General features: G+C 44.1%; 2 protein-coding genes across 3 annotated transcripts in view; one reads left to right on the top strand and one right to left on the bottom strand.

Annotated features, from left to right (window-relative positions):
- RTKN2 (rhotekin 2) overlaps positions 1 to 829 on the bottom strand; it is a 52637-nt gene extending 51808 nt beyond the window's left edge. Inside the window, exon 1 of one of the 2 annotated variants that reach the window (XM_040070687.1) lies at positions 692 to 829. The gene's annotated coding sequence lies outside the window, so the exon portion shown is untranslated. Of the gene's footprint in view, positions 1 to 83; positions 227 to 691 lie in introns of those variants that run through there. The other variant, XM_040070685.2, reaches the window with a different exon arrangement.
- ZNF365 (zinc finger protein 365) lies at positions 54 to 16496 on the top strand. Its single transcript, XM_040070694.2, has 4 exons — positions 54 to 883; positions 9389 to 9569; positions 11560 to 11597; positions 14089 to 16496. Exons 1-4 carry the CDS (start codon positions 159 to 161, stop codon positions 14333 to 14335), a joined length of 1191 nt encoding a protein of 396 aa, XP_039926628.1. The 5' UTR covers positions 54 to 158; the 3' UTR covers positions 14336 to 16496.
- The last annotated feature ends 829 nt before the right edge of the window (positions 16497 to 17325 follow it).

The raw sequence follows: 17325 nt of genomic DNA, 5'->3' as shown, positions 1-17325 counted from the left end.
GAGCGGAGCCGGCGGGGCCGTGCGGCCGGAGCGCCGCGCCGGGCGGGCGCGTCCCCGGGCGCCGGGACGAGATGGCGCGGTACCCCTGAGGAATCGCCGGGAAAGTTTCCCAAGTTTCCCGGTGGGCGCGGACGCGGGCCGTTCCCTGCCGGCGAGGAATGCAACAGACGGCCCGGGATGAAGGCGGGCACCCCTGGCCGGAGCCGCTCGGCAGCGTCAGCCTCCCCTTCCGCTGCCCGCGATGCGGCGACCACACCAGGTTCCGGAGCCTCTCCTCGCTGCGGGTGCACCTGGAGTACAGCCACAGCTTCCAGGAGAGCAGCCTGCTGGCCAGGAGCGGCCCGTTCTCCCCGCTGAAGGAGGCGGAGCCGGTGTCTCCGCCGGAGCCCGCAGCCCAGGCCGGCCCGGGGAGCCCCGGCGGCTCCGGCGCGCAGCCCGCGGGGCCCTTCCTGAACTTGGGCGCCGCGTCCTGCGGGAGCGGCAGGGGCGAGCGGCCGCGGGAGCTGCCGGCGGAGCGGCCCGGCTCCTACCTGGCCAGCTATGTGTCGGCTGAGTCTCCCAGCGAGCTTTCCAAACCCGGCCTCCCGGCCGCTGATTCCAAAGCCTCCTTCGAGGCACACGTCAGAGAAAAGTTTAACAGGATGGTAGAGGCCGTGGACAAAACGATCGAGAAGCGGATCGACAAGCTTACCAAAGAGCTGTCCCAGAAGACGGCGGAGCTGCTGGAGGTGCGGGCAGCGTTCGTGCAGCTGTCCCAGAAGAAGCAGGAGGTGCAGCGGCGAGAGCGGGCCCTGAGCAGGCAGGTGGATGTGGCGGTGGAGATGATCGCAGCCTTGAAGCAGCGGCTCAGCGAGTCCGAGGAGGAGCTTCACCGGAAAGAGGAGTAAGTGGGGAGGCGAGAGCCGATGGCTTGGGAGGGCTGGCCAGCTGCTGCGTGAGTGACAGCCTTTGGGGGAGAAGAAAGGGAATGGCTCAGTTGCTTGCTGGTTATGGAAGGGCCTGGAGCTCACCAGCTTCTGATCGCTGTGTTTCTAGAGTTGTAGCCCCATGTGACCATGTCCCCTTGCAAGGCAGTGGACAGCTCCCTGAGCAGGTGGCTTTCACGTTTGGCTCCCCAGTGACTAACAGAGCAGTGGACAGCTCCCTGAGCAGGTGGCTTTCACGTTTGGCTCCCCAGTGACTAACAGAGCAGTGGACAGCTCCCTGAGCAGGTGGCTTTCATGTTTGTCTCCCCTGTGTGTGAAGTAATGCCTGTGTTGTGCCTCTGGTTCCATGGGGGTTGGGACAAGTAGAAGCTCTCATCAGCATGTATTCTGATTTACACTGGCACCTCTAATGCATTGTCTTTTTAAGAGGACATGTGTTGCTAAGTCTGGATGTGGGAATACCGAGTAGCACCTTTTCCCTTAAGCCATGGTCAGGAGGCTGCCTGTGGAGTGTGAATGTCTCCTGTGCATCAACAAAGCTTTACTGGAGACAGTGTTGGAAAGGCCATGTCCAAGCAGTTCGTGTCTAGGGTTTTAGATGGATACAGAACTGTGGAACAGGAATCACTTCTATGGGATTGGGAAGCAGATGCCAGAGTTCTGACTAACCTAAGCCGTCTAAAAATATGTTCATGATGCATCCATTAAAAATGTAGTGGTAGCTGATATATAATTTATACATGAACTACTTAGTTTATTCAGCACTTGCTGAAATCTTTCAGGCTTTTCAGAGCAACACAAGTTATTTTAGAGAAATGGAAATAAAGAGCCTTGGTAATGGTGTGCCTCTAAACCAATTCATCAGCTTACAAAAGGAAGATGAGAAGTGGTAGTTGCCATGACACTGATCTTACAAGAAATAAGGAAGGTGGTGTAGGAGTTCAGTGTAGGGAGTTTGGAGGGTTTTCATCATTCCTTCCTCTAGTCTAAGGACAAGAAAGAAGAGATAGCTCCTACATCAGTAGGAGCCATCTATCTTGAAGCAGAGCTTCAAGATTGTCCTCATTTTTATACAGATTTTCCAGAAGAGGGGATACATAAAGGGCTTCTGAGATCTTCCTTGAAGGGATATTCAACAGAATCTCTGATTTTAAAGTATCAGGTGATCCTCATGGAAGAAAAGATTGAAGGACTTAAGGTGAAGTTGAAGATAATAGCATAACTGAGGCAGGTTTGAAAATGTGCTGGAGGGAAGCCATGAAGGTAACAGTTTCAAGCAGTTTTGGTATTCCCACCTAGCCAGACTGCCCTCCTGGGCTCTTTCACAGTGTGAGTCATCCTATTTCTTCTAGAAGAGTATCTTAGAGGAGAAGGGATTGCTCTGTGAAGGTTCTTCTTCCCCCTGCAGGCTGCCAGGAGACCTCAGGTAAGCAGTGTCTTAGGCTGGACGCAGAATTTCAGATATCTCAAACTGAGTGGCATGAATCTTAACCCAAGCTGAAGGTAGAATGTGTTTTTAAAAATCAAAAGTAGGGTCCCAACAGGAAAACCATGACTGTTGGGAGAAAGAAACCATTCAGTGGAACAAACACAAAGTTCTGCAATGCTGTAGAAGAAGAAAAGACCTTGTAGGAAAAGAGGAAAGGGGCAAGTGAGTCATCTGGGTAGGACAAATGGGTATGACATGGGAGAATGGCAAAGGACACTGATTTTGAGAAGAAAAAGGCAGCTCAAGTTGTGATTTTTAACCGTATTAGGAAAAGGAACAAGGAAGAGCCCACTTGCTCTTTGGCAGAATTCTTACCAGCTGGTCTTCTGAGGCCAGAAACGACTGAATACAGAATGAGGAGAAGTGAGAAAACATTGTCCTTCACACTAGGACATTGCCAGGCTCAGGAAAGGGGGAGGAGCTGAGATGATTGCTGTTAGAATTCTAGTCTTGAAAGGAGGAGGGTGAATGCATAAACAAATGATGAGGTAGCTCCTAAGTTGGTGTTACAGGGAAGGCTGAAGGTTACTTGGCTGGGAAGAAACACTAACCCAGAGAGGCAGCTGCACAAGAGACTTCACAGATTACAGGGTATTGCTCTTTAGGGTTTTGCTTCCATTTTCAACAAAAAGACTTGGAAGCAAGAGCAGCAATAGGAATGAGCGAATAGCTCTTACACAGTAATGTGTTAATTTCCGAAGGTAAATTGATAACAACAGTGACACTTGTCTGACTTTCTCATGGGCTGTCCGCACACTCTGGGATGTGTCTCTATATTCAATGCTTTGTGTGTTCAGAACTTTCTTGGTGTGCTAAAAAGATACTGTCCTTCAAAAAAGGAGGATCTCAACTTTGGCTTTGATTTCTGGAAGAAGTCCAGATGATTAGAAAGCCAAACAAGACTGCTTAATGGAAATTGCAGAAGCAGTTCTCACTGCAGGCTGTGGAAAGTCAAAGGCATCCCTTAGGGACTGCTTTGATACTTGCTGACCTTCAGAAATAAATGCTTTCATCAGTTTCTCTGGATTTTTTTTTTCCATAAGTTATCTTGTGAATATGGATAACTTTTCCTAAAATTAGCATTGGTATTGAGCTAGTGTAGCTGCAAATCTTTTCCTCTTAGCAGCAGAAAAAAGAAAAACCTTCCCTGAAACATCTGAGTGTTGGTTTAGAACATCAGCAGAAACAGGGCTGCCCATTTGAAGAGCTTGTAGGATCAGCAGGGTTATTTCTTTAGACTTGTCAGTTGATTATTTTTTGTTTTAAACAAGGCCTTTAGCAGTCCAACATGACAGCAATGAAATGAAGATACCTTTTTAGTTGAATTTTCTCTTTGTTTCCCTACAAGAATGGCAGTGCCAATATGCATGCAGGTGTGTGCATATGGTGTGAGGCCCTCGTGGAGGTGAAGGGTGCTGAGGGGCAGGACAGCTGGAGGTACAGCACTGGCTGTACTAATACATAGTTGAAATAGTATTACTCTAAGCACAGAGCTGCTGAGCAAAGGAATTATTTAATTAGAAAATGTGCCCTGAAAGGGATTATTCAATGTTTGATGAAGGGGAATGAAACTCAGAATGAGTACTGTGATCCTAAAGATAACAACACAGAAGCATGCCCAAAGGGCTAAGCCTTTATTGAATAAGATATCAAGAAAACCATTGAAACAAAAACCAGCTATGAACTTAACTGCTAGAGGACACTGAGACGCTTGTTTCTGGATGTTATGTAAGAAAATTGAAACTGGTAGAGTTTGATTTTTCAGTACGTCTGATCGGGGTAAGCATTTGAAGCAGTGGTCTCTGGCTGGAATCTACTTTCAATGGTAACTTAAACAGTTTCATTTTGTCTCCTAATCATAGAGCAAGATCATTAGTGTTGTCCCTTGCCATATCTCTGACAGTAATTCCTCTAACCAGTCTAATGCATTTGTTTTGAGCCTGGTCATGCCTCTGTTCTGACATAGCCTGGAATGCAAGGATTATTTCAGAATAGCTGTTGTGGGCAGTAGTTATTCTTGCCAGTGCCTTCACCTTAAGTTTGCAATTAACGAAATTATCTGTGCAGATAACATCATGACAATGGCATTAAGAGCTGGCTTTTAGAGATCACTGCAATTTGTGCTTTATAACAGCTTTCCTTTAAAAAGGGATTTCAATTGCACAACAAAACCATTTTGATTTGCTTTAAGCAGAGTACAACTACAATTACACATTGTTCTTCCACCCTCAGTTTTAGGTAATCCTGCTCCCTCTTTCCTGTTTCCTTTCATCTTCCTACTCAAGAGATTACTCCCCCCTATGCAGCTGTACAGGGTTAAGCCTAGCATGAATGTCCCACAGAATGGCTCTGTGAAATAAAGCTTAAAATCTTCAGTGTCACCCCGGTAAATTCAGGGCTCAGATCTAGAGCACAGCCCACTGAAAGGGTGCAATAACTTTCTGAGGGAGGAGGTGTGAATCTCTTAAATCCAGTGTGCTCTTAGTGGTGTGGTAATGTGAAACCACAAACTAATGAATAACAGCAGCCTTCAAACAAAAACACCAGCTGGGTGATGGATAAGGTCAGTGGCATTAGTACTTAATGAATACACATATTAAATATTTTGACAAGTGAATCGCTTTACTACTTACTGTGGTAGGAACCTTCCCACCTTCAGATAAAATAATGTGTTTGGTTTTCTATTGATTTTGGGCAGGGTTATGCTAAGTGTAATTCTCTAAGGTGATTGGATATTGGGTGCAGAATCTGCATGGAGCCTCGTGCTTATTTCCACCTACAGAGCAGCTGCAGGTGTCAGTGTTGCTGTGCCCAGTCCTGGGGCCAGTGCTGTGCATCCGTGGGAGGCCTTGGTTGCAATGTGAGAAATCATTAGCCCTTCTCGGCAGGTGTTAAGGAGCTGGGGCTGTCCCACCCTCTGCATATACTCAGTGTATCACATGCTTAGCTGCTGAAAGTTGTACAAATACTAAGCATATCCCAGGATCCCTGTGCTGGCAACGGCTCCAGCAAACAAGAACTGCAGCTTGCTCATCCTAAATGAGCGCTGAATAATCTAGTGGTAAAGGCTGAAGAATAAATGTCACCTAGTCAGCCTATGATTTATAACTTTATTTACCACATCTCAAGTTGTTTCATGGTGACAGCCTCCATGAAGAAGTTTTTGGGCTAGGCTGCAGTTGGGATGCAAAATGCCAGACTACTGAAGTCTAGTTAACTGTAACAAGTTAAATCCCTGGCAGAGTCAGATGAAAATAAAAGCGTTAGCAGCAAATCTTTCTTATTTACTTACAGCGAGTTCTTCCCCCTGCACTTGTTTTTTCAGCTGAACTCCTCTGAGGTGCCTGCTGTACTGCAATAAATTTCCCCTGGACTTCTGTGGCTCTGGAAGAGCTCCTTTCTGACCCCCTGGCAGTGCAGGCATCTCCTGCTCCTCTTGGATGCCCCCCAGGTTGCATCCCCCTTGTCTTTCGCTCCCATTTGCCTGACCCTGCTGCTGGCAGCTCAATGCACGCTCTGCTCTCTGGGCAGCAGGAGCAATTCCCTCTCCCTGAAAGGTTTTGTCTGACAGGAGCACCCCCCAAGACAAAGCAGGAATCCCACCTTTCTCTCTGCTGCCCAGTCACAGCCCTGTAAACACTTTGCATATAGCTTACCTTAGTATTGGTACAGTAAACTATGAACAGATGAGATTACAGAAACTGAGGAGACCTAGGGTGCACTAAGCATCATCTACAGCACTCAGAAAATGTAGTGTCAGGGTCTGTTGCTTACCCCTATAAGCAAGTGCCGGGGTGCAGAGCTGGGTGAAGGGGCAGGAGTCTGCCGGGCAGAGGAGCAGAGCGGTAAAGAGATGATGCTGAGGGCACAGGAGTTCTCAGGGGGAGTTAATGAGTCCATGTAACCTTTTCTCAATATAACAGAAGTGCTCCAGGTGTAGAATAGTCAGTGCAGGGCAGCAGAGACCTCGTTAGAAAGGGCAACACCTCAGGTCTGAGCCAGGCTTTAACAAAATGATTCCTTTTTCAGGTGAATGCTGCTGGCGAGGCTGTGCTGTGGAGACACAGAGCCCAGCGGGTCTGTGCTGCTCTGCTTTATGCCTCTGCTAAGTGAGCCCCACAATATTCATGGCTTCAGCTTCCCCCGACTTTGTGAAGAGCCGTGTCAGACCTCTGTGAACATCCATCTTTCCACAAGCAGGAGAATAGAGAGGGAAAGACAGAAAACCTACCACATAATCCTCAAAAACTTGGCAGAGGTGTGGAGAAATAAATTGAAAGTAAAATAAAGAACATAAGCAAAAAATCATCACAGATATCCAGAAATAAAATTGAAGGGGGAGGGTCATCAGTATGGCTAAGAAAAAGTCTGGGCAAACCGCAAGAGATGAGAAGGGCAATTAGACAGATAAACAGCAGCTGCAGGAAGCTGCATAAGTTCTTTGAACCATTTCCCTATTGTTCACAGTGGGAGGAGGGTAAAAATTCTTCTGGGAACTCCCTTCAGGTAACCCAAGGCATAGCTGTGGCATGGAGTGAGCTCTCTGAGGAAGAAGTGTTGGAGCAAGTAGAGAGACCTATTAGCAGTCACTCCTCAGGGCTTGATCTTGTTCTTCTGAGAGATGAGAATGAAGTGGAAACAAAGAAAGTAGCTGAACTAACACAAGTGCTGCTTATCTGTGCAAGGCATGTGACAGAGCCCTAAAGCATGGGTTTGTTCTGGCTCCTTTCTTTCCAAAGGGAATTTACAGAGTGCATTTCAGCCTAAAGGAAAATTTATAGATTAAAGTTGTTAAAGTTTGGTTCATAGGCTGTACAGAGGCAGCTAAACAGAGAGGAGTTATGGATATGCTACTACTGCTGCTAATAACAGTTCCTACAAATAATGGCATGAAGGAGGCCAAGTTATCTTTGGTCTAGAAAACAAGGGCAGTACTAGGGAATTTACTGACATATGAGTCTCTTCTCCTCCTGATAGTCATTTTGATCTTCCTGAAAAAAAACATTTGTTCCCCCTGGCCTCCTTATGGCATATTAATGGAATATTTGTAGGAAAAGAAAATCTGTTGGTGATTATTCGTGACATAGAACAGGCAATTAATTAATTCTTATTAATTACCTTTGCTGAGACAATTACAAACGTTAGCATTCTTGAAACTATCAGAAGCAGACTGTGTCCCTGGGAGGGACATCCCCATGGTGTCCCAGGCTGGCAGCTCCCAGCTCTCCCAGCTTCCCGCTGCAGGGTTAGCAGCCTGCCAGGCTCCGTGCAGCTCCTCCTTTCCCAAAAGGAGAGGGACTTGGAGCCAACCTGCTGTGCTCCCTGTCCCCTGTAAAAGAGGACCCTGTGAAATGGCAAGGGCTTCAGGTTGCTCCTGCGTTAACCCAAAACCATCATGAAATCAAAGACGTTGCAGTGTGTGACAACAGAGCCCTAAAATTGACCTTAATGAGTTTAGATTGGCTTCTCCCTAAGCATTCCTCAGTGGCTCTTCGGGATCAGGTTGCTCTGGGCAAGCTAATAATCACTACAACTGTTCAGAGCCTTGAAATGAAATGGATTAGCTGAGTTTAACAAACAGTTACCTCTCTGTTTCTTAAGCCAGATTTCATGGGTGAGTTAATATAAACTAATATTCATCGATGTTCTTCGTCCAAACAATATGTCCTTTTTTTTTTTTTCTTAACCTCATTCCTACCATTAGATCAGCCATGCACACAGAACTCCGCTGTAGTAGGGAACAGGGAGGCACAGCCTGAATCCCAGGTGGTGAATTTCTGTGTCTGACCACTTGTGCCTAACCCTTAGCACAAAGCAGCTCACGGTTGAAACAACTATACTACATAAAACCAATTAACTACAACTATGCTGAGTTAAAACAGCGGCATGCAGAGAATCTTTGGAATGGTTACAAACAAGCTAAGCTTTGAAAGGTTGTTTCTGCTACAAACGGTTTCATAGTTTCTACTTTAAATGCTTTTTCCTCAGGCAATGTATTTCTACGGAGCAATCATGCCCTTTCTCGTTTGGCGAGCACTGGTTCCCTCAACTCCCACCCGTTTTGTACCACGAAAAATTTAACATGGCTTCATTGGCAGAGTAAAAAAATATTTATCCTGGCATTTATTGACCAGGGAAGTCCTACACGCTCATATTGGTCTTTGTGATACATGCTTCTATCTATAACCAAACTTCTTCCATCCAAATAGTCCTGTGATATTGGAGGTGTCCTGACTGCTGATAGAAATGAGCAGTGTCTCAGCACAGAGCTGGGCTGAGAGCTTTCACAGTCACTGGTGCTGTTTCTTCCAGTTGTGTTACCAGACAAGACACATTCCTAAACTCCTTACCTAAAACCTGCTCTTCCCACACATATACTCCTTGGTCTATAATCTGTGGATTATTTGTTAACGCCCCATGCTCCCCCTGGCTCCAGGTCATCACACCACGCTTGGCGATCTCTGATTGCAGCCAAAATTAAGTTTAACGGCCACAGTAGCTCTTTTGAGTTAAGAACCACCCCAGCAGTGACATTAAGCAACTGTTTGTTAGATTGTGATGAGATGAAAAGATAAATTTGGGAGTTCATCTGTTTCTCTCCATGTTTCAGAGCTGATATTCTCATGGTTTGGTAAAAAGAGAAAGCAGATACAGCTGTCTCCAGATACCCTGGGAAGTGATGACAATATTTTTACCCTGTGGACCGCTAAAGACTATTTCCAAGACACCAAGTGTGAAAAAACCCACCCCAAGCCCACTGCCCATGAACTGAATTTAATCAGTATTCAGGTTTCCAATCTTCACTTTGTCCACAAAAAAGTTGAAATCTTTTGATAATGGCGAAGGACAGTAATTAGCCACCACAGGCTATCACCGTGACAAACCAGAGAAGCCAAGTGATTTTTGACAATGGTGAGACCAGGGACCTGCTGTTATCTAAATGTGGCCTCTTTGCAATGTTTCCATCTCGCAGAGAAGTTGTGACCTTCAACCACTTCCTGGAGGAAGCGGCAGAAAAAGAAGTGCGGGGGAAAGCCAGGCTCCAGCACTTCATTGAAAACCTGCTGCAGCGCGTGGACGTGGCAGAGAGGCAGCTAGAGTACTACCAAAACCAGCAGATGGTGTGCAACCACACCGATGTCAGCCAGCACGTGGTAAGCCAGCAGAGCCCCTCCCGTTACTGTCACCCTCCCCCGGGGACAAAGTCCTGGAGTTTGGAGCGGGCTCCATGGCTCAGGCCAGTCGCTGCTGCGGGCAGATGTGCACTTGTGAAATGTTCCTTTAGGTGTGTTTAATTTGTGTTTTAAACTGCCACTTTACACCAGGGAAAGGAACCACAGTGTAAGAGCAGCAATAGCCAAAGGTGGTAGAAAGAGAGGGGAGAATAATGAAATATTTGACAGAAATTTAAATTTTTTTCCAGCTTTGGCTATTGCTGCTGTTGCCTTTGCCATGAACACTTTTTAATGTGACTTGGCAGTCTTTTTGGGATGCCTAAAGATTTTCAGGAAAGACATAGATCCCTGTAGGTGATATATCAGCTTGCTAGCAAATCATCTTGCTTTCAGTAGTTACCTATCATGGGACTCTTAGAAATGGTGAATGTATTCCCACAGGCCTGTACTCCATTGATTAGAAATCCAAGAACATTGCTTTTAAATACACATTATTTCTTTCAAAGCCCTCATTTTAAACAGCTAAAGTCAGTATTTTCCTACAATGCATTACATTTATGTGACAAGTTCTAGGCACAGGACTTCGAAGGAACATTTCAGTTTAATTGAATGCCCCATGCTGCCCATGCTAAGTAGTTGCTCACCCTGGGATGTGAGAAGGTGGCACTTGATCACACACAGCACTGAACAGGTATGCAGTGGTGGAAAGGAAAGGTTCTCAGAGCTACTTGGAAGACAACAGGCTCTAGGTGAGATCTAGATAAACACAGATGAGCTGAAATCCAGTGCAGGTATCTCAAACAGTACCTGTGAGAAGATTATGGGGCACTGTACAGATGGGCCTCAATATTAAATCAGCTTTCTTGCTCTGGATGTGTTTATCGTGATGCCAGGCTCAGCAGTGTCCTTTGGGGAGGGCTGTAATTTTTAAAGTACCTGCCCTGCTTTCTGGGTGACTTCAGCATTCCTCAAAGGTCATCCATCCAAATATTGACCATCCTGACCTTCAGGAGGTACAGGAAAGTACACCATGAGACAGCTCCAGACTCCTACCAAGACAGATGACAGGGAAAGTCAGGCTGGCTAAAAATCCATCTGCAAAGTGTGGACAATACCAGGGACAGAAGGAACATTTACCAGAACAGGAACATTTACATCATTTTCAGATGCCAAATCTGACTCGCTTGTCTCAGTGACTTCATTAAATGATATTCAAAGGCTCAGTGTAGAAGTTCTGCTGAGAGCTCAATACAAAGAACCTATTTAATACTGAAATCAATTTAAGCTGAGCTGGCATTAAACACTTCATTTTCTCACCCCCCACCAAAAAAGAGACTAGACAAAGTGTTTCCAAACTGCTGTAAAAAATGAAACCATGAAAATTCGGGCTGGAATTGAAGCTATGCTTTCCCTAGTTGGTCTCAGGATTTGCAGGAGGGGGAGAGAAATGTCCTCACCCTCCACCCTTCAGTGCAAGCCTGGCAGAGCCAAGGGCTTGTAGCTGGAGTTTCCTAGCCACTTGTGTAAAGGAAATGTATCACTAAAAAATTAAAGGATCTGAGAGAAAGTTAATTTCATACAGCTTGTTCAGCCACTACCCTTTATTAATTATCTTGAACACAGTAATTACTTCTCATTGTATCCATACTGTTTAATCTAATGTGAAAGATCTCTGTTCAGCCCACACTTCTCTGGTAATTTACTTTGATTATAGTTACAATAAAAATAATGGGAAAAATCCAACCACTAGCAACTCACACATTATGAATTTTAAAAACATGTTCATAAGATGGAAGAGTAATAATCTGTAAAAGAGGAAGCTTTTTTGGTTTCTTTCATGAATGTTCTAGTTTTAACAGCACGTGAGAACAGAAATACAATTTTAGAGATTGCATGTATTTTATTCTTGTACTTTAATTAATTGAAAATGTCATAGTAACCTGGTTTTGTGTTTTTTTTTTTATTGCAGTTTACAGACATTTCATTAAATAAGAAACCCAGATGCCTGTATGTATATCTCTTTTTTTCTTTTAACTTGTTTATACAAAGTTGCTCACATTTCTGCTTTTCATTTTACCTTATAAGCTGGGACCTGCATGTGGTCTATATTTACATCATGTAATTTAGGGAAAACAGATTTCTGCTAAAACTAAACTAAAATCAGATATTCTCTAAAGAAAATAAAGAATGCTAATTTTCTGTTAAACAAATTACTCCTTCCTGCTGTAGGCTATAATAGCCTATTGCAAAGCTACGGGAGTTGAATCTCTTTGGCAAACACGGCCCAAGTTTCAGTTGAAAATGTCTGTAACAGTCTGTAGCTAGGAGAGAGACAGCTGTTATTTCCTAACTGACAGTAACAACCACGGAAGCAAACAAGCACCCTGACAAAGCAGGGGCGCTGGTGATCTCAGGTTACTCCAGCAGCTGTCCTGGGGGCAGCAGAACTAATTGGGGCTGGCCTCCCCTGTCTTTGTGACTGGGTCATGAGTCCCAGCAGGTGTTTTGGAGCATCATGTGCTGCTTGGCCAGGTGACAGTCAGGCACTGCACCCTTCTTCAGGGCAGCCTTTCCTTGTGGGGACACAGGTTTAGGACTTTGTCCCATTGCACAAGTCATCCTCTGTAACACAACGGATTAGGAATATGTGTCAGTAGAAATTCAGTCATTTATGTTGCAGAGCTGCTGCTTTCAGTGAAAAAGCATTTCCCACATCTGGAGCTGGCAGCTTTGCATTTCACATGCGGTGACCTGCATCTTCCTCCATCTTGGGTACTTTCTTACCCCAACTGTGGATTGGAGACAGACATCCATCTTCTCTACCATAAAGTCATTCAGTTTAAATACAGTTTAGCCCCTCAGATAATATTGATCACACCTTGACCTTCTGGTTTTAATAACTTCACTCAGTGCAGCAGAGGATTGCCTAACTTCATCTGCAATAATGCCTGAGTATGCTGTGGGAATAAATGATGTCGCTTCTTCACCGTAACAACATCTGAGAAAAACGGAACACCGCATCTTTAAACAACAGCTGAGTAATGGACTGTAAAAAACAGTGCCCAAGAACCAATGGTAAACTGGAGTGGCCAACACTTGTGCATTTACACAGGTCATTCCTAAACCCCAGCACGTGGTCAGAGCCCAGGCCTGCACCAGGGCAGGGTGACACAGTGCCTGCCAGCTCCAGTTTGGACCTGCACAGCATTTCTCCCCCTAAACCTCCCACTAGTGAAAGCTGCTAACCAGGCAATGCTGCTACATAGGTGAGGCTTAGTCCTACGACATCAGGTGGTCCTCATTGCCTCCTACCAACACATACAGACTTCCATGACACCCTTCTCATCTTCCTAAAGAGGAGGAGTGAGTTTACACTGTACACACGTGAGTAACCGCAGCTTTTTCCAAATCTGGCTTGGTCAAGTGTGCAATATGATTTAAATTCCAGAGGAAGTAATACTACAGATATATGGTTTTCAGAAATAACAGACTATGGAAAATAGCCCTGTGGGATCCCTTAAGAGATGGAATTGTACATGAGCACATCTGCTCTTCACTTCAGTCACAGGAGCTGGAGACACATGAGCCGGTGCCTTATGTTCATAGTTCTGCTGTTACACTACATTTATCTGCTGTAAAACATTTCAAGTTCATGTTAAAAGGGACTATAATCATCTTAGCTAAACTGTGGAGCTGCAGTTTGGATGTAATATTTCAGAGCAGAGTGCATGGTTCAGCCTTTGCAGCACTGGGCACTTTGCTGTCACTCCACCTGAGCTCACCAATTTCTGCAAATCTTGCTGGGCTTGAACCGTCACAGAGAGAACAAAGAATTCACCTTACTTTGGCCTTTAACCTTTCATACCCTTCTTCCCACCAGTCTTCGTATTCCCCTTTTTTCTTCTCCCATTTTAAATCAAAGCCTAAAAGAGAAGCTGAAGTTTCCCTGGATGTGTGGTCAGCACAAAGGCAGAGCATGGAGTTCCCTGAGCTATTGGCCATTTGTAGCAGCAGCTCCCTGGGGCCTGGGTGCAGTCCAGGGCAGCACTGAGATTCCACAAAGAAGTCCCTACAGTTCCTGCACCTACTTTGTTCTCTTACTGCTGCTGTGTGGTCTTCCAAAGACCAAGGGATGTTCATTCTTTGCAGAATGTTGATGTGAACACATGCATCTCTAAAATCCCTGCAGATCACGAGGTATAGATCTCAGTAAAGTCTCAGCACTCCAAAATCAGCAGAATGCTGATCAGAATAGAAGTGTAGATGAGCACACATGAAGAGTGCACCAGTAACACATTTGGGGCTATTTTAGTGAGGAATGGCTTTGAATACTGAGAAATGCAATTCGTCTTGCAACTCTGTTTTTAACATGCAGCCTCATTATGTAAAACAAGACTATTTATGTCTTCAATAAATGTAAGGGTTTGGGATATTTTGGGGACCTATCAGTTTGCAAGACTGAATAATAGTTACTAATAATCACTATTATTAATTTCAGGAGCCGAGGAAGTCAACACGCTTCATACAACATCCCTGATGCAAAGCCTCATTCCTTTCAAAAAGGAAGGATTTTGTTGAAAAAAGCAAAGGATGAAAAAGTCAGCTTGCAGCCTGTGAAATGCTTCTATGAATCTGTAGATTTCCCAAGAGAAATATGGAGAGCACAAAAGAAGGGTGAACCAGTCTGCTCTGCCAGGAAAGTGAGTGCAAAGTCAAAGATGGGTAAAAAGGCCAAACCGCTCTAGGAACGGAGAGCAATATACAGCAGCACAGGAACTTGGCTTCAACACAACAAATATTGAATGAAGTTAGTCATCCTACTTTTTCCTTTCCATCTGGCCATGCCAAAACATATCAGATATAATATATAGAAATATATACGTATGGAAGTTTTATAATATTTAGTTATGCCATTCCCTCTTTGGACGCTATAAAAGAAGTGACATTTTATTCAGTTTACACGGAGGTTTTTCTATTTATTCATGTACTTATTTATTTATTTATTTAGTCATTTATAGAGCTTATTTTAAATGACTGCAGTTATCTTGCTGGGCAGTACTGTGGCTGTATGTTTAATTATTTTAGTGGCAGCATGTGGCCTGGTAATTTATTTTCCATCTATGTTATTCCTGAAGTTCAGAGGAATCCATTTAATTGGCACCTAAATATTCAATCTTTCAGCTTAGGTAGGTGTAAGATCAGTGACTAACAGACATACTTAGATGCAAGAGGCCTGCTCAAAGTAGCTTGAAGGCTGTTTACAGCAGTAGATCGCTACCCTGGGTTTTTGGCTAGAAGCACATTTGCATCTTTTATTGAATACATGAAACTACTTGATCCTGCCAGCAGCCACGTTGTCTATTGGTACAAGTTTGGGCTCCTCTGAGAAGTCCCTCAGCAAGGAGACCAGAAGCTGCCCTGACAAGCACAGGCCAAATCGGGCCAGACGAGGAATTTCAGTGCCAGGTGCCAGCAGCAGGTTCCAGGTGAGAGGCTAAAGCAGCCTAAAGTGTTACTGCCTGGTGTTGTGTTCAGTGTCTGTGCTTGGTCTCCGCCATGAGAGACCCAAATCCTTCATATCTTTATCTCTGGAGAATCCTTACAGGGCTGACTTTGAACTAAGAACGCCAGTGCAAGGCAGTTAGAGATGACTGCAGAAGAGGAACGTGTGTGTTTACATTGGTTTGTGCCAATTAAAAGGATCCTTATTTATCAGAGAATTTATTTATCAAGATGATTTTTTTATGTGTACAGTTTTTTGGTAACATGAGTCCTCATGCCGTGTTTACAGATAACATCCTGATGATGTTACTGATGAGATTTGTTTTCTCAAGAAAAAGAAAGGATAGGTGAGACAGATCTGTGTGATTTATTTTTTAAACGCTCATAACAGATGTAAATTGTTCACGTGGAAGGTGATTTTTACAGTACGTGTACAAAGATTTGTGAAAAATGTTTTTCATTTTTTTATATCTATGTCTGTAAGCAGAACTGAGCATTAAAAGACAGTGTATCACTATGATTACTGCTGCAATAAGCACCTCAGCTGCAATATTTTTAAAGCAGAAGATGACCAATCAGTCAGCTAGGATCAGGTAACTGCAGATGTCATACATTTGTCAGTGTACAGAGCTCCCAGAAAGTAGCAGAGAGAAGAAAGAGTATTATTCCTCACTTTTATTTTAAATAATGTATATGGAACAATCAGATATATGTTTAAAAGTTTCTCAGCACTGTTTCAGTAGAAAGTCACAGTGTAAAACCAATTCAGGTATTTAGGTTGTAACGATATTTCAGTATTTATTTAACTATGTCACAAGGCCACACTTGGCCTTTTGCTAGGCATTGTGTGTGGTGAAAAGGAGTTGTTCATTGTGTTGCATGGGCTTGGGTCAGATTGTGTGTCGCAACAATTTTTATAGGCAAGCTAAAATTCAAGCATTCTTGAGTTTTTTTCTATTGCTTCCCACAATCCTTCCACAAACCTCAAAAAAGCACCTTTTTTGACGATGATAAAGGTGAACATTAGAAAGATAATAAAATAAAATAAAATATATTAATTTGCTTGTTTAGCCACTTGACACTGAAAGAATATTTTTATTTTTAAATGCCTATCTACTCTGTTAGTCACCAAAGTTAAGTGCAACTACTAGTTCACAAATGAGATGTTTATTTTATTATTTATCATGCCAAAATCTTGACTGTAAGTTGTCCATTTGGGAGGGAGAGGAGGGAGAGGAAAAGAGTAAGAGAAGTTGCATGTTTTTAAACTTTCCAAAGCCTAATTTACACTTCCTTGCTAAACAAATGCCAGTTTAGTTAATTAGAAAGAATTTGGATCGTACTGTAATCCCAGGTAAAAGTTTTTAGAATATAAACACTCTAATAATAAAGATCTATTTCTCAGTTGCTGTGTCATTTAACTCTGTCAAATACACCGTTTTTAACAAAAGCCTCCGAAAGAGGGCAGGAAAAGCCCAGCAGCAGCAGCCTGGATTTGTTTTATCCCTCAGATGAAGCCCGGCAGCCAAGCGGGGCAGTGACCCTTCCCAGCAATCTGCCTGCAGACAGCTGCTCCATCTTGGCCGCACGGCTCACACGTGTCACCTGCTGCTCTCCTGCTGTGGTGGTGCTTGGAAATCAGGGTCAGATAACCTCTGCCCAAAGCAGGGAAGGGTCAGGCAGAGGAAATAAGGGCAGAGGGGCTCCCAAGGCACGTAGTGATGGTGTCTCCCTCACACACTGCCGACAGAGCCATCATTTCATCAGGTATCTCCCCGGTTAGCCTCAGAGGTTTTCCCACGGGGGAACGACGTTCCTGTCTCATTAACAGAGGCAATATTTGAGAAGAATAGGTACCTGCACCAGGCTGAGTGTAACCAGCTTTAGCTTGTAGGGACTTCTGAAGTCAGGAAATGTCAATTTTAAAATATTTTTTAAATCTGAAAGTGTTCTGATGAAGCTGATCACTCACCTTTGAGAGTGAATTTGAGGCAGAGTTACCACATTTTGGTCTTTGAGATGCATTGAAGGCACCTTGATAAGTTGTATGCTCACATCAAAGTGAATTTCATTAGGACCTGGATGCCTCATTCCCATATAAATTTTTAAAATCCCACCACATTTATAACTATAAATATCTCAGAGCAGTGTATGTACTGGCTGGGCCTTTACAGGTGAGCTTTGTGCTTGAAACAAAATGTTCTGACACGCATGTGACATTATAGGCCAGGAA

This window comes from Hirundo rustica, chromosome 8 (genome assembly GCF_015227805.2).
Source record: "Hirundo rustica isolate bHirRus1 chromosome 8, bHirRus1.pri.v3, whole genome shotgun sequence".
NCBI lineage: Eukaryota > Metazoa > Chordata > Aves > Passeriformes > Hirundinidae > Hirundo > Hirundo rustica.
The sequence above is the reverse complement of the archived record's forward strand: the minus strand, read 5'-3'. Positions and strand labels throughout refer to the sequence as shown.